The sequence below is a fragment of the Cyrtonyx montezumae genome, unplaced genomic scaffold (genome assembly GCF_038088225.1).
Source record: "Cyrtonyx montezumae isolate F1298 unplaced genomic scaffold, pur_monq_1.0 scaffold_2, whole genome shotgun sequence".
Taxonomy (NCBI): Eukaryota; Metazoa; Chordata; class Aves; order Galliformes; family Odontophoridae; genus Cyrtonyx; species Cyrtonyx montezumae.
The window spans coordinates 51,103,949-51,128,005 of record NW_027071936.1 but is presented as its reverse complement, the minus strand read 5'-3'; the positions used below and the strand labels follow the sequence as shown (position 1 = coordinate 51,128,005).

General features: G+C 38.4%; 1 protein-coding gene across 2 annotated transcripts in view; it reads left to right on the top strand.

The window, feature by feature from the left end:
- Positions 1-13,877: 13,877 nt before the first annotated feature.
- The window catches only part of TBC1D19 (TBC1 domain family member 19), a 45,043-nt gene continuing 34,863 nt past the window's right edge, over positions 13,878-24,057 (top strand). The window contains exons 1-4 of one of the 2 annotated variants that reach the window (XM_065735711.1): positions 13,878-14,000; positions 19,902-19,974; positions 20,740-20,785; positions 21,653-21,728. In XM_065735711.1, the coding sequence (XP_065591783.1) occupies positions 13,902-14,000; positions 19,902-19,974; positions 20,740-20,785; positions 21,653-21,728 (294 nt within the window). In that variant the 5' untranslated portion in view covers positions 13,878-13,901. Of the gene's footprint in view, positions 14,001-19,901; positions 19,975-20,739; positions 20,786-21,652; positions 21,729-24,057 lie in introns of those variants that run through there. The other variant, XM_065735712.1, reaches the window with a different exon arrangement.

Sequence of the window (24,057 nt, the reverse complement as noted above, 5' to 3'; positions counted from 1 at the left end):
TAATTCCTATAATCCTATTTGCCTTTTTTATAACTACTGAGAATTGAACTGATGTTTACATGGAAGAATAATATTGTAACTACAGTAATCTCCTTCCTGCATAGTGATAACTAGCTTAGAGCTCTACACTATTCATGAAGAATTATATTTGTTTTCTACATTGCAGTGATTTTTTTATTCTCCCTGTTTTATCAGAAAGAGCTCTCTGCACTTTTTCAAACTCAGCTTTTGCTTCTTCTCTCCTTGTCTGATCTAGCATCAGCAGAAAACTCTTTCGTCTCATTCAATTTTCCATTTATTGGTGCATTTCTGAAAGTGATGAATGGCTGTGGCAAAGCTTCTTATGGGGACCTGTCCATAATTCCTCTTCACATCTACGTTTCATTCCTCCTTTTTATGTTGTTCCCTGTTTCACTCCAAACCAATGGTCTCCTACTTGTCTGTGATGTTTCATTACTACTGAAGTCCCACTTCCATGATTCTCCTGGTTCTTTCTGGCATGAAAATCCATGCCAGCTTTGATCCCTCAACCCAGATCAGTATTTCAAGATTTTTGGAAGCACTGATTGCTGCATATTTTGAATTATCCAGTGCTTAGGAAGCTCCTGGTGGGGTAGAAATGAAGATACAAACCAAGAAGTGATACAGCAGCTCAATAAAGTGGGTTATGCCCTTAGCATGAAGTAACAATGTTCTACATTAAAGAAACAAAACACAAAACGTGAAGCATTCACTGAAGTTAGGGCTGCCATTTAAAAATACTGCAGTGCAGACCAGGTGTATAGAGATTTGTATCTGTTATTACAGTACCCACTAGATTCATTTCTGTGGATGCCAGGTTTACAGACTGGCTCTTCATCTCAAAGGTTTTCACTGTAACTCTGTTTAAAAATTGGTATTACATTTGTAAGGGCTTACATGCCATATTTAATAATTTTACTATTTCCTTTGGAACTTCTGGATAAATACCATCTGGTCCTGGACTGAGCTGGATTCAGTATCTGCTGGCTAAATTGCCAGACTAAATGAGTAAGAATTTGCTATGAACTCAACTCCCCTTTTGGAGTTGATTTCTGCATACAACATACTAAGATCAAATGTTTTTGTTTTTCTAGGCATTTTTTGCATAGATTTACTCAAATGTACAGCCAACATTCTCAGTATCTGGACAGCTTTGAGTTGCCTTTTAAACATAATTTCTCTCTAATACATTTGACTAATTGCATGATGATAGATCACTCTCTCAGGCTGATCAGTATCATTTCATTGTCTCTCTACAAGCCTTAAGGTAAAGAAAAAAGAAAACTGTTTTAATGAAATGCATGCTAACCATAAATGTCATAAATGACAAAAATTAAATGGTTGTCCCATCATGCCGTTATTTGGGATGATGGAAATTTTAGGCAAGACCTTCCTTAGAGTAGGCTGCCTTGTTAACTGCACTGATTTATTAATAAAATTGGCTTTGATAATTAAGAAATAATTTAGGTATCATACTTTTCTCATCCAAAATCAAACAACATCGATTTACATTTTCCTCACAGTTTTTCTTGAAGGACAAGCATCTGTTTTTTCATCAGTTTGCCAAAGACCTTTATTTATTTTAAATAGAAAGTCTACTTGTAAAATAATGACTTTGGAAAAGCTTAGCTTTATCTTCTTTCATATCTACAAACAGTTTGGGGTTTCTTGCCAGATCTTTTTTGTCTTGGCAAATTAAATAAGACAAAGAAGAAATATATATGGAAAGTCACGGTCTAGCTCTGTTCTCAGAAGAGTTATGCTGTCATAAGGCCATTGATTCTGTGGAAAAACTCTCATAAACAAGATCTGAAGTAGGCCACACTTTTGGAGAACTCATGAATTTCTCAGGGACGCATCTATTTTATTGCATTCATTTAAAGTATATTCTATTCAAGTAGGTTCAAGGTGATCTGACCTTGAGCCCTGTTAGGTTTTTGGAAAAACTGTAATCAAGACCAGTTTATTTAATACTCATCCAAGCTTGCCAGTGTAAGGCTGAAAAAGATGCATCATGACACCTACAAGATAATGATGTAACTGTTCTTAACAATACTAAACTCCTTAATAAATCTCAAAAGTGGAATAGACTGTTGAAAAAAACTTTACTTGTGAAAACCAAGAACTATAGTCTTTTCTTAATTCTCCAGTGCTGTAATAGTCAATATTGTTCTACTGCTAGTAATTTTTGTTAGTAGACCTTAAAGAAGTATACAAAAGAAGGTTTTATTTTAACTGCAGTCAGTATGAGTTTTAATTTAAAGACAAATAAATTGAAGCCTAGGAAAGTGAAGTGATTTGGCCCAGGTCACTCAATGGACCGGTGTATGTGTTTATAAAAGAAAATAAACTCTTCAGGCTCTTCATGGCCTCTGGAGATCTCCTCTGGATCTGCTGTAACAGCTCTGTGTCATTCTTGTGATGGGGGCACCATGCCTGTACGCAGTACTCCAGACAGGGCCTCAAAGGAGCAGAGGGGGACAATCAACACCTTCACCCTGCTGGCCACCTCTCTCTTGATGAAGTCCAGTTGGCCTTCTGGGCTGCGAGCACACACTGCAGGCTCATGCCCAGCTTTTCATCCACCAAACCCCATGAGTCATTCTCCACAGCGCTGCTCCCAAGTTTTTCTCCCAGTGCTTATACCTGGCACTGCCGGATTGCCCCAGGGTAACCGAGGTCTGTTCAGCCTGGGGAAAAGAAGACTGAGGGGGAATCTGATTAGTGTTTATAAATATCTAAAGGGAGGTGGGAGACAAATGGATGAGGCCAAGCTCTTCTCAGTGGTGCGTAATGATAGGAGGCACTGACCCTGGAGGTGTTCAAGGAGCATTTAGACACTGTGTTGAGGGACATGGTTTAATGAGAAATACTGGTGACAGGGAGATGGTTGGAATGGATGATCTTGTAGATCTTTTCCAACCTTGGTGATTCTATGATTCTATGAAAACCAGAACATAGGAATTTCCATACAAACATACGGAAGAGCTTCTTTACGGTAAGGGTGATGGAGCACTGGCACAGGCTGCCCAGAGAGATTGTGGAGTCTCCTTCACTGGAGACATTCAAGACCTATCTGGACACCTACCTGTGCAACCTATTTTAGGGAACCTGCTTTAGCATGAGGATTGGACTTAGTGATCTCTTGAGGTCTCTTCCAATCCCTGCAATTCTGTTTCTGTGATTCTGTGCCCTCACCCAAGTACACCACCTTGCACTTGGCTTGTTGACCCTCTAAAAATGTTAGGGGATGCACCTCTCATTTGGAAGGCCTTTTTACTATTACTACTGGTTACAACATCAATAAAATCCTACCAGCAATCTCCACAAAGAAATAAAACAATCTCCTTGAAAGAATCCAAGTAGAATTTTGATCTAATAAAAACAAAAATTTATAAGATGTTTAGAATTTTGCTGTTTTTCCATTGTCATGATTTTGTATGGACTGATTGGAAGGGTACTGAGATTATGAGATTGTGCTGCTCAAGTTTCATGTCTCCTAGGATAAAAGCAAGATTTTCAGTCAGGCTCATGGCTATGTATTTTGCTGTACACAATTAAGTATTTTGTTGTTTGACTCTTGCTCTTATATTGTGATAATCTCCAGGGCCATTTATTTATTTATTTATTCATTGCTTCACTGAAACTCTGCTAGCTAGCACTTAAGGCTAATTATTGAACCAAGTAAGAGGAGATACAGGGAGAATTTCAGGAGGGAAGACAACCTGCAGAAGTTAAAGTTCTGCTATTGGTCTTAATTTGTGGAATTTTTATATTTATTTGCAAATTAGCCAAATTATCTTTGCATTTTGGACTGCAGTCAGTTACACGTTTTTGAGAAACAGAGAACAGTGATGCCAAATACTTGGATTTATTTCAACTATTATAATAACCTTTCTTGGGAGCATTTGATAGTATTTCCATAGAGAGTCACTCCAAAGTGCCATTCAAACACTGAAAATAAATAGCAGTTTCCAGAGTTTCACCACAGATGGCGTGTTACAAGATAGAATTATTGATCTTGCCATGCTTTTTTTGTATAATTCTTAAGAAAACACACTCCAAGGAACAATTGCCTTAGCTAGTTTGGACTATTTGCTTATGTTTATACAGTATTACATTGTACAGGGAGTTAATGTGACAGAAAGCATGTAAGTTTTAAATTCATTTTCATTGTTCAGTCTTTGCTTACATTACAAAACTGTTTTAAAGATGTAAGGAGAACATTCAACTCTCAAAAGAAGGAAGAGGCAAAAGCCCAAGAACAAATGCTGCTCAGAATTCTCCATATTCATTTCTTGTTACAGCCAATCTCAGTAAGTTTGGGTGCTATGGTATTCCCCAGATATCCAAGAGCTTATAAATAAGATAAATATATTGGAAGTTGGATCTTTGGGATGTAATCCTTGAATATGAAAAAGATACTGTTAGTTGATGTATTGCCAATTTTGCTTTTACAAACATTTGAGAATCTGTAGCTAATGCGGATGATTTCTTTAATACTTTGTGTTTCTGAAGTCACTATCTTACACATGTAATTTCATGCACACTGGTTTCATCCTTCCTGTAATCACCTCCATTGGTGATAAGTGTTCTTTGCACAAACAAAGCAGTGTAAAGCAGTCACAGTATGAGTTGTGGCTACTGCATTGTTCCTTGGATACCTAATTTCTTCTCAGTATTTTTCCTTTATTATGAAACATTCATTTTTTAATCCTGTAATAGGGGGAAATGAAAAAATTGAAGAAGGCAAAGTATTTCTGATGAAGCCATCAAAAAAGATCAGTTACAATTAGCGCTTCATTTTATAACCTTTGTTTATTTAACTTGCTTGAAGCAAGAAAAGCTTCTTTTAAATTTTCTAAGTATTAAGCTAATAACACGCTCTCAGATTCTATTGACACTCTGGCTTTGAACCTGATGTGTATGTATTTGAGCAATGACCATAATCTTGCTCAAGCCATAACTGTACAGTGTTTTCACCTATTTAAATTTTGTTTGCAGTTCAGTGAAGAAAGCCAGATCTGTCACTTCAATTTTATACCTTGTAAAGAGAGACCTCCTCAAAGTTTCCCCTTTTTCTTAGTGATTCCTCAGAACAGTTGTTATTAGAAGTCAGAAGGGAATGCTCTGGCAAAAGAAAGAGGAAAGCATTATTTATTTTATCAAATACCAAAAATAGTTATTTTGTGCTGAAAAATCTTGCTCACGTGGCATTATTTAAAGATTGCTGGACATTTCAGATTGGATTATGTGAGAAATATAAAAATCAATACTAAAAAAAACCAAACAAATCATAATATAAATTTCTGAATACATTTTGATTTTCACTTTTAAATAGGAGTAGGACATAGGTCATGTTTTTGTCATTGGTGTGTTGGGGTTTGGGTGCCCTGAAACCACTGTATAACAATGCCAAATTAAAGTGTTTTTCTAAGTAAGAACATGACTATAAAATATATAATTGTTATATACATTTATATAAATGTGTATAGAGCAGGTTTGAGATGAGGTATATATATTTGGAATGTGTACATATATATGTGTGTGTGTATGTAAATACATGCATTTTCTCCTCCAAATTGCTTACCATATCTCACATTTGCACTAAGTCTTTATGCCATGCGTATTCTCATTGCAATCTTTCACAGCTATACTTGCAGGAAACATTAACTATGTTTTGAAAGTATCTTCCTTAAATAGTTGCTGTCCTCTCCTATTATTTCCCTACATGTCAGTCCATATGTGTGGAGAAAGACATCTCATTGATCTAAATCCTCAGAATGCTGCCTTTATTGTACATCCAATTTAACTTAAACGAAAAACTTCGTGAGTGAGTGTTGAAAAATCCCAACAAGGAATTTTTCTGCTATATTTTAAACAACGGTACACTATCCAGCAAAAATGTATGCTGTTGCAGCTCTCTGCGGGTACAAGCCCAAATGCAATTTCAGACAAAGACCAGAAATTTTTATCCATGCTGGCCACTAGTTTGTGTCTATATTCAAGCTGGGGAGAAACTTTTGTCCCATCTGCTCAAGAAAACACGTCCTTTGGTAAACAGTGGGTAGGAAAGTTGGCTGCAGGGATCCTTCTGATGAAGAACAAAAGCAATTAAAGATAAAGATAATCAGAGAGAGCAGGCAGGCATCGCACTGAGGAGTATGGCAATATTCAGCTCAGGGGTGTCGATTCCTGGAGGTGGATCACTGGCTGTAAAACACTCTCTGTCTTAGCTGTCTGGTAACTATACCACAGTTATACTTCTGACAGTATATATTCCTGCAATTACACTCCTATATTGCTAGTTACTCATGTACATGATTGACAAGCTCAGCTAGGGCAAATCTGTAGTTTTCCTGAACTGCTTTATCAGCTTCTCTTCTGTTCCCTTTCCCTCCCCCCCCCCGTTTTTTTTCTTTCAGTAAACATAAATAATTCCAACCTGTTGCGCATTGGAAAGATGTTTTTACTGAGCTCTAAAAATGATGCAAAACAGAAAGTCAAACAGCATTTACATATTTTAAAACTTTTGTTTTCAGTGGGCAAAACTTTATCTGAAATTGAGTTGCCTGGATGTTTTCATATTTCCTAGAGCTGGATACAGTATTTGCCATTTTTCCATTAAGGAGATTTGCATAAAAATTTGTATTTGAGGGGCTAATGAGAACAAGGAGGTAGTCTCCAATTCAACAGCTTTATATACAGCATTCAGAACTGTCTTCCACATGCTTGCATTTTCACCTGTTCATTCCACTCTTTTTAGGTGCTTGCCCTGAATTCTTGTGCACATTCTTATAATGAACATATTCCCACAGTAAAAGCAGTCTATCTAGTTGTGTTTTGTACCTACTCAACAATTTCCATAATGGGCAGCACAGTATTTAAACTTTTCATACTATTTTCTGCTATAATCTATTCCTGTATATAAATGGAGCAACTATGTTTAGAAATCAGGGCTCCATTTTACATTTTGACTTGACCTCTTTTGGCCTAATACGGGACAATCCCAAGTATTTCAGTGTAGGATTCTTCAGGCCCACGACACTGCCTGTGATCTATCAGACAAGACTCTATTCCATAGTTGGTTAAGATATTCAGTGTTCTGTGCTCCTTTTCAATGGTAGAAAGCATTTGTCTGTACAAAGAAAGAGAAGCATCATCAGTGGAGACAAAACTATGAGAAACTATGAGAAACTTCAGACTGCTCTGCTTGCCATGTTCAGTTCATTCAGAGTTTCCAGCAGGTAATTTATCTTACTGACACCTCTGGTGGTATTTTTAACAGAGCAGCCATCAGGTTAAGGAAGCAGAAGTCAAGAAAGATATCTGAAAAATCCTAGCAAGTGAAATGAGGATCCCTGTGAGCCAGAGTGTTTTTTGTAATTATTACTGTATCTGGTTGTTTTCCAGTCCTGCCTTAACCAAACTACAGAACCCTACAGGAGTTTTCTTATCCTCTTGGTTTATTCTTCATTTCTGAATCTTCTGTTTGAAAATATAATGAAGTATTCAATCAGCTTAGTAATCCTTTCTAATAATAATTAAGAAATGAGAAAGAGGATAAATTCCCTTTAATTGCCATCAACTCCTAATTAGAGGAATATAAAAAAATACCTAGAATTGGTATCCAAGAAGACATTCTTGTTCTGCCACTGAAGTTTATGGCTTTGCTCCTTAGTGATTTAGGTATCTTGCCACAAGCAAAATCCAAGTTGTGCTTTTGTTTATATCATATGGTCTCACTGAAATCAGTAGGTTTGAAAAGGCAACGCAGAATATTACACTACCATAACTACGTACTAATACACTGTGGCCTGAATATTTCAATTGAGAAACTCCTGTGAGAGAGTTTAATGCTTTTCTTGTTTACTGCCCTGGTGTTTACAGAACCTTAAAAAAAATGTCTGAACGAAAGGTATATGTGTACTGGGGAAAACGCATGTGAATGCTGAAGAATGTCTTTTAAAAGGTTTGTCTATGTACGGTAATCATGTAAATTTCCGGATGGACTTACTGACAGCTGAAAATACAATTTAGAAATTAAATGCATACCGTGCATGAAGTAGAAAGACTACTCTGTATATAGACTGCATCTGTGACTTACAATGGTTTTTTCTTTGAAATTGTCCTAGACCCATAGGCTCCATTTCTTACAAAAAGCTTAGGAAATCCTACATCTGTATAATTACACTTTAATAGTCTTGATAAGTCTGCACATGGGATTTTAAGAACCAGAAAATCCAGAATGATAGTGCTCAAGGCTAGGTTGCTTGATTATTAACAAAACACATGAAAAACTGACTAAAACTAATAACAGTAGAAAAATTAGGGACCTTGTGTAAGTTTTGTGTGGCTGAAAACTGACAGTTGCTATAATGACTCAGCAATGCCATTAAAAAGTGCCAACAAAACATGCTATGACTTGAGATACATAATCCTCTCTAGGAAGGATTAACCCTACAAAAAGGTAAGGTCTGGTAGGAAGTCACCTAAAATCGAGAGCTGAAGCAATGTGATACTCCTAAAGCCAGACTGATCATTCTTGATGTCATTGGTAGTCAAGTCTAGCTCTCAAGTTCAGCCATGTATTAGATAAAATATATTACTTTTCATGAACAATAGTCTGCAATAAGAGTCGTTTTCTGCCCTTATATGTGAAGATACAGCTAAGCTTCCTACATTTCTCAGATTGCATTTGTGGTATTTGGGAAAAAAAAAAAATTCTCATTACTCCACAGGAACTGATTATTTTTAAAAATTATTCAAACTTGTCAAAATATACTGTCATTTTTGGGGCAGCGTTTTAAATAAAGCTTAAAATTGATGAAGGTGAGTCACTGACAGAAATTTCATTTTTCCTGCATTTGTAGTTCTTGTTACACTTCTCTGTTATCAGCTACAAGAGATATATCCTGGCTCTGATTGCACAAGAAAACCAGTGGATTTTGGACCATAACTGAGATTAAAACTTAATTTGCAGTAGTCCAATATAAAGACTGAGCACACTGGGTGAAGGACTGAATGTTATTCTCTGAAACGACCCCCAGGAATGAGAAACCCTAGGGAGCAGCTACTTGAACTTGACACTTTCAACTCACAAGCAAATTTCTGCTAGCATTAGAGGCAGGATGGCACTTCAAAAGAGATGAGGCATCTAATTCCACAAAAAACTTCTTAGCAACTCTATGGCAGTAGTGGCAAACCTCCTGTACCCCTTAGGTTAATGGTCAAAGGAGACCTGTACCATTTGAACTACCTGTTTAAAACGATTTTAAACAAAACAAAAACAAAACAGAAAATAGAAATGCTTGAAAGCCACTCATACATTATTTTACTCTCACACGCCTTCTTTGTGGTATTGTCAGTAAAATAAGGTACGATCGAAGGTTTGGCATTTCTTACAGCAGTCTTATCTAGATGTTTTCATTTGAGTGAGAAATAGTGATGTTACCATAGTGAGTGTAATGTGTAGCTCCACTAGACAGCATTATCCCAGAGTTACTCAGGAAAAAGTAAGTGCCATCTACAGTAACAGTGCTGCAGATTTTTAGGAGTTTAGCATGCAGGTTCTTGTCCATTGCTGGCAAAAATGCAGATAGCTAATGGTGGTGACTACAATGAAAGAGTATCTTGTAGCTGAGAACTTACCCTATTAAATAGTGTTATTGTGTTCTTTGTATCTGTTGTAGTTTCTATGGAAATAATTAGGAGGCCACCTACATACATTCCAGGAAAGAAAATAGTCTTCAGAATTATGAGGAAGCATTAAAATGTATGTTGTCTTACGTGGACTTAAAAATGACAGAACGTCATTTATGATCTGTTGATTCAGATCCCCCCCTTTTCTCAAAATAAACTTCAATGGGAAAAGAAGGAGAAACTATGGATGAAATATTTTAGCTAGTGGCTTTGCAATTTTTACTTTTCCTTGCCAAATTCTTGATGCTTTCCAGACCTGCACTAGCAGATAAATACAAGCCAGTTGGGATTCTAGTATCAGTTATAGCAAACTGTAGTAACTCGACACAATGCATAGTGAAGAAAGGTGTGTTAAATTGTAGAGCACTGAAACTGTACTGGAGGTGAGAAATTATGGTGAAGAGAGTTAGTGTTCAGGGTGTAGGACAAGGATGAAGAGGTGAAAGACCACAAAAAACAACCAACCAACCAACCAAAAAAAAAAAAAAATCCACACAAGAAAACAGACACCTACACCAGATCTTCTGCCCAAACCAGCAAGCTACCTTCTTTGGTATGTGGCATTGAACATCATAAAACAATTCTGTGCAGTTGCTTACTTGAAATTTAAAAATAAATCACAATGAAAAAGCAGGAATGGCCCGATACTTATCATATCAACAAAGTTAAACTAGCTGTGTCATCTACTGGGATGGGCTAAAGGGAATGCCATTCACGTTGGGATTTCTGCCAATGACTGTTATTCAAGTGATATTTTTTAACAATGACCCTATATTTCTCAAGCTGCTATGCTTACGCTCCTTGTAAGGAAACAAAAAAGAAGCAAACACTTAAGCATGAGATTTCTTAACTGGATATGGTAAGGATGCACAAGAAGTGGTTAAGAGCACTGGGAGAGATGCTGTAAAAATAATCTCTTTATATTCCGTTGCATTTTAGCTTTGACTGGCACTTAAAAGAAACAATTCTCCTACTCATATTGGAGACATAACTGGCAGGAGAAAAAACAAAACATAGGAGGAAGGAAAACAAATTGGAAATAGCTGTGAAAAGCAAGGAATAGATAGTGACAGATGTGGGAGTGAAGGTAACAAAGACAGGTTTAGAGAGGAGGTTGCCAGCTGTAGGAAATCACCCATTTGTAACTGAGGTCTATGCCAGGCAAGGGAGTAAGACTTCCTTACACAGTAATTATACCAGCAGTGTAAATTCTGGACTTACAGGCATTGATCTCTGGAGCTTAATGGCACACATTTGTTGTGTTTTGTTTTTTTTTTCACATGCCTCTATAAACAGGTGAGGTGTTCCTACACAAACCAATGATCCTCCTCAACAACAATAAAAGGTCTGCCTCCATGTAAAACCTTTGCAGAATTTTAGTGTAAACTAGCAGGTAAAACCATTACACTTTATATTCTTGTTCAGTTGGGAATATAGGCAAATATCTCGTTAACTCCCAATACAAGGAGGAAAGCAAATGTGATTACTGATGCCGTTAACTTCACCTATGTATGTGAGCAAAGAACTGACAGAAAGTCTGATGTAAACCAGAAGTATTCAAGACACTGGTAGACAACTGGTAGACAACTCCTCCATGAACTGAGAATTGTCCTTAGCATTTCAATTTAGCAGCTGGTTAAGGAACTTTCATCTCTGACCTCTGTTACTGTTTTCCTTTAAACTCCATTTTATCCAGAAAAGCTTCCAGAAAAGTCAAAAGAGATTGAAAAAAGGTGAATTTGGATGCATTTTTATACCTGTTACAACTACTGCTTTATTATTATTTTTTTTTTTTTCCTGGCAAGGTAGCTGATTACAATTATCTTCGTTTCCTTGCTTCTGCTTTGCTCATTTTCAAAGCTCACAACAATGAGATTTGAGAATGTTTGATATTTCAATTTGAGAATGTTTGAGAATGTTGATATTCTCAATGATATTTGAGAATGTTACAAAATTCTGTGTTTTAGAGGGATATGGTCATCCTCAGAACTGAAAATGAATACTCATTACTGACTCTGAAAATCATCCTTCAGCTTTTCCATGTTAACTCCTTGCAGTCTCTTAGATTGCTGATTAACGATTCTGGGGTTTTCAAAATTAATATTTTGACTTAGTAAATTAGGTTACAAAGTGATGATTTGATTACACGGTGATTGATGTACATAGGAACAGATTTTCCCAGAAGGACTAAGCAGGCTGAAGCTCTGTGCATTCACACCAGCCAGTGTGATGCACCTGGTGCTACACAGCTGTTCTTTTTTTAAATGAAAGCTGTATTGATTCCTGGTACTGAGCTTCAATTAATGAGTACACAGGGGTAAAATATTCACAACTGCAATAAAGCTTTGCTGGAGCACAGGTCCTGTACTTCTTATCATCCCCCATGAAGCACACATCAAGAAGCTGTGCAACTGAGGTTGCTTTTCATACAATCTCTATATAACATAGAATATGGAAACTATACCTCAGGCAAATGACAGTAGCATCTTAAATTGTCTCTCAAGCTTTAAGGTGTCTCTCAGCTACCTCGTACTAGTGAAAAGCCACTTAAATCACAGTTAAAGTTTCCTTTTAAAGCTAATATTTCTGACTGCTCTGACAGGGGTTGGAAGCTGTGTCAATTCCAGTTGCAAAACAAGTTCAAGAAGATTCTGCCTTGTAGTTGCTCATGTAATCACTGGCTGAATGTGATAGCTCAGTCCTTTTCAATGCAAAACTAAACATGTTAATTTAACCTTAAATAATGATGACAAAAATGCTGTTGTCATTACTGAGCCAGTTGTGAAATGCTCATAGACAGTCCCTGAGTCTGCTGGATAGTGACTAGTGAGCAGTGGCATCTACACACCTGCCTGAGGCTGCTGCCACCAGCCCACCTCAACTGGAGGAGCAGTTAGGCATGCACATAAGGTTGAAACACTCATGCTGGCTGCTGGAATGAGGACATTTTGTCTGCAAAGCTCATCTGCAGCACCCTGTGTAAGTTGGCTCACGTGCACCAGTACAGGTTAGGGACTGACCAGCAGGAAAAAAGCTCTGCAGATAAGGACCTGCGTGTTCTGGTGAACACTAGATAGGTCATGAGCCAGCAGTATGCCCTTGTGGCCAACAAGGCCGATGATATCCTGGGGTGCATTAAAAAGAGCATGGCCAGCAGGTTGAGAGGAGGTGATCCTCCCTCTCTGCTTTGCCCTGGTGAACCTGCATCTGGAGTCCAGGTATGGGCTCCTTGGTTCAAGAAAGACAGGGAACTTCCAGAGAGTACAGCACAGGGCTACGAAGATGTTGAGGGGCATGGTACATCTCCCTTATGAGGGAATGCTGAGAGGACCTGGGACTGTTCAGCTGGGAGAAAAATGAGGGGGGATCTCATCAGTGTTTCACAGAATCATGAATGGTTTGGCTGGAAGGGACCTTTAAGATCATGTAGGTCCAACTAGTACCAACCCACCCACTACAGGCAGGGACAACTCCCTCCAGACCAGGCTGCTCAAAGCTTCATCCAGCCCAGCTTTGTAAATGTCTAAAGCGCAAGATTCAAATGAATGTGGGTAGACTCTTTTCAGCAGTGTGCAGCAAAAGAACAAGGAGCAACAGGAACCTATTTTAGCAGATTAGACTTGACAATCCCTAGAGGTGCCTTCCAACACTTAGGACTCTGTGCCTTGGCTGGGGCCTGACACATGTATGACACCTGTGAGCCCCAGGGATGCATCCCAGAGGAGCTGTGGGTGCCCCATCTCTGGAGGTGTTCAAGGCCAGGTTGGATGGGGCCCTGGGCAGCCTGACGTGCTGGATGACAGCCCCACTCATGGCACAACCTTGGAATTGGGTGCTTTCCGTGACTTTAAAGCTCCTTCCAACCTCAGCCACTCCACGGCTCTGCACCTGCTCACAGGCTTCCCGTTTGATTTCCTATCGGCTTATAATGAAACAGGAGCAGGGCTGCGTTTCTCACAGGGCTCCGTATGAACCCGGCCCTCGGTGCCCGCTCGGCGCCGGACAGAATCGCCCATCGGTTCCGCGGCCACATCCCCGCCGTGAGGGGCGGAACCCACGAGCGAGGCGCCGCTTTCCGCCCGGCCGCCTCCGCGCCGCGTTGCCCGCTAGCGTCGGCGCGGGAGGGGCGGGGCGCGGCGGGGGAGAGCGGCCCGGTGTGGGGGCTCGGCGGCGCCGCGATGCTGGAGCAGGACGGCGGGCTCTCCCTCACCATAGCGCGGATCGTGCAGCGGCTGAAGGGCTCCAGCCTCTACTCCCAGCTGGAGCGACAGGCCCGGGTGAGCCCCGCACCCAGGCCCGGCTCCCTCTCCCCGCCTCGGCGCTTTGTTCCCGGCGTTCTGCCCCTGCCCGTCCGGTCGCTCCATGTATCGTTCCTATGCCTAGGGCTGGCGTTACTGTGCATTACTGAACTACTCTGGGTTTGATTTCGTAGAATGTTGGGGTTTGTTTAATGTTTCGTAAACGACGCATGAAGTTGTAGAGATTCGGTTCTGGGCGGAGAGCCCGTGGTTTGCCTTAATTTTGTTTGGTTTTGAAATGAAGCATAGTTTTCTTCTCTGAACGTCCATAAGGCTGTCTGCGTTAAGAGACATCACCGCCTTTGTTTCTTTTGCTATTGGAAGGCCTTTAATGCTGTTTTGAATGGGTATCTGCTGTGCTGTCGTTGAGTGACAGCTCTCTAAATTCAGCATCCGAAACAGAAGGCCTGATGTGGGATGTAGAGAGCAAAGGGATTTCAGAACAGGAATCTCTTCCAGCAGCTCCATTAGTGATGACAATAAAATGCGTGCTCTCCTCTGCTTTTGTTCTCTTGTCCTCTTGACTCCTGGAGGCCTTGTTCACTGCCATTGGTACCAGTGTGTCTGTTTGACAGTGAAGCTCAGTGTGGCTGGGGCTTGGTGGGTGGTTATCATACCCAGTACCAGTGGGCAGCCTGAGAACTTTTATGAGTGCCCTTATCAGGACAGTTAGATGTCTGAGTCTCCTTCCTCAAAAATATTCAGCATCTCTGAAAATGAGTCACAATAGAACACAAGGTCCATTTTAATACCACCAGATTTTTTTAAGATGTCTTGTAAACATTATTTTAGCTGTTTTGTAAATTGATCTCTAGCTTCTAGGAAGGAGAACTCAGAATGAACAGTCTCTTTCACCATTTAATAATTTTGAGCAAAATACAATTTCCTGATGTTATTTGTGAGAGATGATAGAAGAGTCCTGAGGTTATGAATTGATCCCACCAGTGCTATGTTTGACACAGAGAATCTGTGCTGTTGTCAGGGGCTGTGGTGCACAATCTCTTTAAAATAAGCTTAGTAGTGAGTCCGTGAGTGCAAAATGTTCTACTGTCACAGGTATCATCTGATGGTCACATTTTTGACCTGAGAAGTGAAATGAGTTGTGTGCTTGTTAATGAAGACTCGAAAGATAAACATTTGGTTGACTCCATAGGATGAGTTTTAGTGTTGATAATGTCTGTAGGTAATGCAGTGAGATTAATACAGAAGAGAGCGATCATACTTTTTCACTCTCTCTCTCCCTGCTGGCTACTCTTCTTTGGATGCAGACCAGGATACAGTTGGCTCATGTCCACTGGGACCCATGATGCTCTCAAGTTCTCCCAGTCTGTACAGGTATTTGGGATTGCCCTGATCCAAATGCAGCACCTTGCACCTGGCCTTGTTGAACCTCATTAGATACATGTGAGCCCACTTCTCAAGCCTGTTCAAGTCCTTCTGAATGGCATACCTTCCATCATATCAGCTGCACCACTCAAGCTGTTGTCATCAGCAGGCTTGCTGAAGGTTCACTTGATTCCACTGTCTGTGTTAATGATGAAGATATTGTAGAGCACCAGTCTGTGACCTTCCCTTTCTGAAGTGTTTTTAAGGTAAAATATAGGGCTGGCCAGAAAAACTGGGATGTGGAAATCTTCAGGCAGGAAATTTACTTTGAGATCAAAGCTTTTTGTGAAACTTTGCTTAAAATTTGTTTTAGTGAAGTTAGAATAAAAATGGAATGATTCAGAGATCTGAGCAAAGCATCACCTTTTAAAAACGGATGTTTGACAGAATATAAACAGTTATCGTTCTCTGCAGATCTCTAACAGAAATCTGTCCAACTCTGACTTGTCAGGTGATCAGGGGTAAATAACAGGTAAAGCTTTTTTTAACATAAAAATATAATGAAATAATATAAAAGCTCTACTAGTTTTTTCCTAAAGAACTTTCCCAGAACAGAAGATGAGAATAAAATGAAACAAAGGTTATAATTTTAAGTTCTATCAAGCAAGCAATGCTCACAAAATAAGGAATCTGTCCGGGCATTTTTTGTGTAGACATTTTCTGGTTTGTGTTTCTTGTAGGATCCTTGTGGTGGGAGTACTTGAAGGAGAGCTTGTAGCAGATCAAGACAAGTCTGAATAAGCTGAAAGATGAAACGGGAACTTAAGAGTCAGCTTGAACACCCCACCTCAGTCTGATAATTCAGTATTAGGTGTGTAGGGTAGAGGGAAGGGGGAAAACATCTGGGGAGTGATAAAAGACTTTCAAGAGGTACTTGAAGGCATCAGCAAGGTATGGGAAGGAGATAAGCTAGAAGACATGATCAGAATGGCTGTCCAGAGGAGAGGACACCATCAGCACTCTAGGAGGAGTCTTGTAACTACTTCCAAAGGATCTAAAGGAACCGTTGAAGGGAGGTAGTGACCCCTTCACAAGACTTTGAATGGTGGAGGGAAGAGAGGAGCACTGGGCGTGATGTCTCTAGAAAGTGGGATGCTGTCTGTGTGTGTGCTTTGAGAGGGAGTGTGAGTGAATTTTTTAGATTAATGCATATGATGTAAAGGTTTGCAAAATATCTGAAGGTATTATTTCATGATTTCATATTTTTCAAATATTAAAAAGAACCCAAGAAATTTATGATTCCTTCTGAAGTAAAAGACCAAATTAAAGAAAATGTTTCTGTGATTGCAGTATTTATTTAATAAATCTTAGTGAGTAAACATAGGCTCAAGAGTCATCATAGATAATTAATGATTCCTTTTTGTGCGTTGTATTTGACGAATGGTTTATTATCCCCTTCTGACAAAGCTTGTACTTTGGTCTAATTGGTCCAGCAGTAACTTTTCAGTATAATTAATTTGAATGCAGTTATGAATGCTGTGAACAGATGGTGGAGTTCAGAAACAGTGTGAATGGTGCAGGTTTAATTCACAGAATTCTGTTCACAGACAGAAGCTGTCTGTTTCAACTGTTAGATTTTTGATATGTTTTAACTTACGCAGGAGAGTTCATAATACTTTCACCCTTAGTTTAGCTACATCAGAAATGTAGAAGTGTAGAAAAATGTTAGTGTATCCAGGGCCTTATACTTACAGAAGTTGGCTTAGTTATGCTCAAAATTATCCTTTTGGTTACAGAACTGTTTAAAATAAACTCCCTTAAATGTGTAGGATTTTTAGGTGTTTAGGGAGTGTTTGTACTGGAATTGCTGTGATAATACTTGAAGTGGTTTTGATCAAGTTAGCTTGATCCTAACTGAATCATTTATGATGATGACTGCCTGCATCTTAGCAGGATGCCGTACTGAAGTCAAAGCCGTGCACAGAATATAATCACAAAGGATTGCTAGTGGTCCCTTAGCCACTTGTAATATGTTTTGGCAAAATTTTGGAAGTCCAAAAGTTGTGCTTTCTCTTCTGTACAGCTAAAGGACAAGAGGGTGCTGACAGATACTGTATTGATGGTTTCTTTTAGGAAGGAATGTCCAAAAGCCAGTTGCCTCTTGGTTTGCAAGGAGTGGATGAAAGCTGTTGATGAAGGCAGACACCAAAGCCTTGAACCCTGCTGTCCTATCCATAAAAATATGCACAATGCCAGTTATACTGGAAAGGACACCAGTAGACATGAACATTGTTAAAAAATAATTTGTTTATGTTTGCTAAAACGTTCTCTGTTTATATTTCTCAGATCTCAGCCTTGGCCTGGCTGAGCCCATGAGTAGCATCATTTCTTCCCTGGTCTGGCTGCCATTCTTTACCTTCCATTGCTCCTTTTCCTTTACTCTACCTGTTATGATCTTCCTGATAGCTTAAAAAAAAAAAAAGAAAAAGATAGATACAGTTTCATCGATATGTTTATATTAAAATTGGAGAGTCTGTCATTGTGTTTGTGTGTACCTTGCATTTTGATCATGCAGGAAATTAATTCAATTCATCAGTATGTCTCATCAAGGTGTGGGCTTTTTTTTCCCCCAGTAAGCTGTAGTCAGGCATTTTTATCAGTGTAAATCATAGTAATGCTTTCAATATAATAAAAATTTGTCAGTGTTTTTCATGCTGCCAAAAACAAACAAACAGTGGACAGAAATGCAAATGATATTTAGGCAGTACATTGTATCAAGCAGTTCAAAACAAAACTGACTGAAACACCTTAATGTTTTTTACCAGCATAGTATGAACAGCTAGTAAGAAAATTAACTAACAGAAATAACTTGTAATTACAGAAATGGTTTGGGTTGGAGGGGACCTTGGAGATCACGTATCTCCAACCCTGTCACGGGGATGTCAGAGCAGTTAGTCCAAAGAAGAAATTATATAGGGGACCTGGTCTACTAATTTTGGAAGGTTATCTGTCTTCTTGACTCCTTAATTGAATGGCTGTAAACACCCATATAAAATCCAGAGATGTACTCTCCTGTTAGGTTACAGCAGAATGATTCTGAGGGGATTTCCTTTATCCCATCCAAATGAGTATTTTCTTTGGCAATACCATATAGCCCTAGGATGTGTTCTTCAGTGTTACAACTGGCTGCAGCCACGAGCTGAACTGTCTGCCAGATTCTTGTGTTTTGGGTATTAAGTAGATTTGCAGTATCACGTACAATAAATAAGGCCTTAACAACAGCGGTGTCTTGGGCTCTGTAGCAACTTGCTACACCTTGTGGTTTGTCCTTATGACCACCTTTCTGTTTCAAAAAGCATGCCTTTTCTCTTTGCTCTGCTGTTAATACACCAAATATTAAAGCTTTCATTACCTGTAGCTGTAGTGAAGTGACTTAAAAGGCAAATTGCTGATGCTAGTAGCCTTTCCACAGCAGATGAATTTTTTCTATGTATAAACTGTAAGGCAGATGACAAGGATGTGGAGTTTGTGAGCTGTGTGTGATGGAACAAAAGTAGGCCGTGCTGTCAGCAGTGCTGTCTGTGCTGACACACTGTGTGAGCAGTGACAGTCTGTTAGCAGCGTGAGTTATCATAATAGACAACAGCTGATACATCTCCAACGTATTGCTGAGTAGCTTTTGGTCAGCAGTATCCTGCATTTCTGCAGGGCTGAGGTGGCTGTGTGCTTCTGACATACCTTACTCTGGCATGGCTGGGGGTAAGTTTCACAGATCTGCCAGTGTTATTTTTGGATCAGCAGCCAGGGTTACTATTCCTTTCCAAGCCACTAGCTTTATCCTCTGGTGCTAATCAGCATTTTATGTTTAGGAAGTGATGCATTACAGCCATTTCAAGAAAATCTTGAGTTTCAGGTTGTTGTCCTTTTGGGGCTTTTTGGTCTATTTGTTTTCTCCTCCTGTAGAAGGAGATACCATAGCAGCTGCTCATGCTATTGCTGGAAAATCTGCAGCAGGATTATAAAGCTAATTGTTGCCTAGCTGACATCTGTCAAATGCACTTCATTGTACATTGCTGTATATACCTTGTAATCACAGCTGCAGAGGTGAATGCTTGGTCCAGTTTTTATTTTAAGTCTGAAGGTGGCACCTGTTTTCTGACGGATGAACTGTGGGAAGTTTAGTTGGAAGCTGTAGAACATTTTTGATATGATCATGACAATGACCAGTCCTTCAATGTGTAGAACCTGGCATTTGTGCAAACTATGTAGGGTGCTTACTCAGAATGGTAAGCATGTGTGTCACAGGTCCCTTTACCTACAGTTTATATCACGGATATAAAAACAGAAATATTGACTTAGGGAAAAGTTGGCTGTTTTTTTTTATCATTATTTTTGTCTGTAACAACTACCTTCAAGTTACTAGGAAGTAATTTACTGTGTGCATGTAACATTAAGCTTGTTTGTTTCTTATATTATTAACTACACAGATACACAAATTACTGTCTTTATAATGAGTGCTTGATGCTTTTATTTACTTTTTTTTTTCCACATTAGATTACCCTACACAACCCCAATATTAAACTGGAATCACTAAAAGAAGATATTAAGGATTTTCTGAAGACATCAGGTTTGTAATACTTCAGATAGTCAAGATGTGAAGTTGTTGGCATTTCAACATGGAGTTGGTGTAAATTCTGGGTTGTGTAAAGCACTGTAAAAATATGCACTAATAAAATAGTAGGTGAGAACTTTATTAGATTATTAAACAGGGTAGAGAAAATAAACAGGGAAAATGTTCTTGTATTCTGGCAGAGTTTTGAGCATGTGATGCAAAAATATAATTTTGTCTTTTTACAGGATTCTGGTATTTTTTTTCTTTTTTAAAAAGGTATGAATGAAACGAGTTCAGACCATTTGAAAAATGGAAATTAGCATTTGTGGAGGTGCTCTTGGTACATTTCCATTGGAAGTTGTAGGCTATATTACTCTATAATGTGAAGATTTGATTGTAAGTGATGTAAGATTTGTAATCACCGAGAACGCTATTTCTATTAACATTTATAGTTGTTTTAAAAATATGATGGTTTCAGAGAAGTAGCTTATAATTGTTTAACCAAAGCTGTATCATAATTATTTGAATAGCAGATGGAAATAAAGGTTATTCAATGTTTTTTGCAGACTTTAACTTGTAGTTTTACCTACCTTTATTAGGTTAAGGTGTCTCCATCTCTTCCTGTCTGACCGGTACATAGACATGAATTGAGACAGGACAGAAAACTCTTGCAACTCTGAAGTAACCTCTGATTCATATTCCATTAGTATTAATTTCTTAAATTTGTCTACTATTTTTGTTGTTGTTTGATTGTTTTGTTTCTAATTTATATTTTAACAGGTTGGGAAAAGAAGCTTCAGAATGCTGTTTATAGTGAACTCAATGTGTGAGTTTATTTGGCGTGTTAATTTATTACGTTCTGTTCGCATGATTTCCTTTTCGTTCCTTTACATACAAAGGTGTGTGATGTGTTGCTGTTATGTGCAAAGTCTGCCATATCAAGGGTGCCTGCTTCATTTCTGTTTGTAAAAGTATCATTTCTTTTTTGTCCTAGTGAAAATACTGGACTCAGTTTTATCTTCCCATATTTTTAAACATTGCTTTAATAATTTCTTTGCTATTTTACTTCCAGAAGTACCAAAATTCAATAATATAATTCTGTTGTATCAGAGGTAGTTACTGCAAATTAATTTTAAATTTTTATCAGATGTTTGTAACAGTATTATTTGTTTAAATATCTGTAATATTTTGCATCTCTAGGCTTAGCAAATCAATGTCATCACATTTGCTATGGTTATAAATAGACTGAAAATGGAGAGATTCTCTGTTATTGTTTAGCTCACTTTGAATTAGACTTCTGGGAAGTATAAATGCATTTTACACTCTGTCAAGGCAGAAAGGTGAATTAATTGATACACACAGCCTAAACTACAATTATCTAATAACAATTGTTTATGCAAATGTAGTTCTTCTAATTTAACTGAGCTTTTTAGACTTAGTTTTGAAGAATATGCCTTCATAGTACAAGGGACTTGATTCTGCAAAGTACTGGTATGTGTTACCAGTTAAAAATGGGGAGAAACTGTGTGTGAGAGTCTGGAGAGGATGAGGAAGAAATTATTTTAAAAAAAAAAAGTACTTAGTTTTGATCATCAAATGTAGTGTTTTTATTAGTTTTCTCATGAAAGAAATTAGGTTTACGAATAATTAGTAAAGAAAAAAAACATTTAAAGTGTGCTGTATTTTCTTCAAGGTTTCCTTCACCATGTCATCCTGCAGCACCTCCTGAACATATGAAAGAACCATTAGCTTATATGAGGAAAGCACAGGTTGGTTGTTACCTATTTTACAGTTCTCATTAGATTTTTGGTTAGTCTATTTCAGATTATTAATTTTTAGTAAAAATAATTTTAATACTTCAATTTTAATATTACTGTGCCATTTCTAGGGTTTATACCATAGGAAAAATTCAGATTTGTAATTGTATGTGCATAGAATTTAATAATGATGTTGTATATGTAGCATATTACATACTTACCATAAATGCTTAAGTAATTCTCCAGCTACTAAAGAAGTAGGATGTAGTGGCAGGTGGGTGAATCTTTTAGAACAGAGATTACATGAAGCATATAAAGAAGGAGAGTTTATTTTTGTTGGGAAAAAGAAGTGTAGATATGGGTTACAAAAATATTGTCTTGAAGAGGTACAGATAGGCAGTTTGGCAATGAAAGACAAGCTGCATAGATAATGAGATTGGAAAGAAGAGAAATCATCAATACTTGGAAATCTGAAAGAAAGGTGGAAAGTTTAGAGCTAAGGAACTTAAGGAATACTGAAGGGGAGAATAAGAGAAACAGGACTGCAGAAGACTGAACAAGGATTCTGGTATCGGGAAGAATATTTTTGTTTCATTGGATTTTTCATCACTGCATGCTATTTGAAATAAAATTTTGCATGAACCTTTTGAGTTTTTTTTCTTTCCATTTTTAAGAGTATGATCTAACCAGAGCTTCACAGATAAAGGTAAAATTGTATTTAACTCAGCCGTGCAGTGTAAAAGAATATCACAATATATTTAAAGTTACTCCACAAATTGTGTTACTTCTTCAATCATATTGTTGCTTGTTCTAAGTCTTATGCTGCACGGGGTTTTCTGTCTTTAGCATGTGGGTATAAAGACTGTATTAAACAGGTTTTCTACTGTGATGTGGAATGTAATGCCACAATTTACTGCCTGAAAATAATCACTCATATCAATGAGTGCTAACATGAAAAACGCACAAACACTTAAATCTGTGTTAATGTATGTGATTGTTTGTCTGAACTAGTTTAATTAGCAATTATTTTATAAAAGTGTATGTAGTGCTTAGGTTGCACAATACTTTTAGTACTGTGTGGGAATGATAGTTTTTCTAGTAGTTTAGGAAAGATAAGGAGAAGTTCTGTTTACTAGTTTCAAAGTTTGACTTATCTATTTCAAAGAGAATTATGCATACTTATTTTCAAGTTCTTTCTTGAAATGCAGATTGTTTTCACAGGGAAATGTTGATAAGTGGTAATGATTAAAATGTTGCCTGAGAGCGTGCTCAGGGGATTAACAACACATTATCCAAACACCCTGATGTGAGTGTTAGCATTTCATTTTCAAGATGCACTCTCGTATATCACTGTAGGTAATAGCCCCATAAGAAAACAAGGATGATCAGATCAGTGGAGTCTTGGCTACTTTTTATTTTGTTAATCTTTTGAATTAACAACAGTAAACAGTGGAAAAAGTTTATGGAGTCAATGTTTCCATTATTTTGTTTATTTAAAATATTTGAAAGTAACTAAAATGCAATTACTCAGATTGCTGATATAGAAGCAAACTAAACTGGCAACATTCTAATTTATTTCCACCAGATATCAGAAATCTAGTTAATATTTTGAAGGTAGGAAACTTTGTTTTACTTTTAGGCGGCGAATCCTTTTGCCCTTATTTCTCTTTTAGCATCACAGCAGTTGGAGAAGAATATTTTGATGCTATCAACAATATTTGTCCTAATAGAAGAAATGTTTTCCATATACATCATATTTGTTTTTTATTGTGCACAGTTGGGGCAGAATGGCTTGAAGAATGTAAAGAGGAAAAGGACCTGGGGGTGTTGGTTGATGCTCGGCTCAACATGAGCCGGCAGTGTGCCCAGGTGGCTAAGAAGGCCAACAGCATCCTGGCCTGTATTAGAAATAGTGTAGCCAGCAGGAGCAGGGAGGTGATCATCCCCCTGTACTCAGCTCTGGTACGGCCGCACCTCGAGTACTGTGTTCAGTTTTGGGCCCCTCACTACAAGAAGGACATTGAGGCCCTGGAGCGTGTTCAGAGAAGGGCAACAAAACTGGTGAGGGGCCTGGAGCATAAGTCTTATGAGGAGCGGCTGAGGGAGCTGGGATTGTTCAGTCTGGAGAAGAGGAGGCTCAGAGGAGACCTTATTGCACTCTACCACTTCCTGAAGGGGGGTTGTGGTGAGGAGGGGGTAGGCCTCTTCTCCCTGATAAGTAATGACAGGACGAGAGGGAATGGCCACAAGTTGCGCCGGGGAAGATTTAGATTAGACCTGAGGAAGCATTTCTTTTCTGAAAGAGTGGTCAGGCACTGGAATGGCCTGCCTAGGGAGGTGG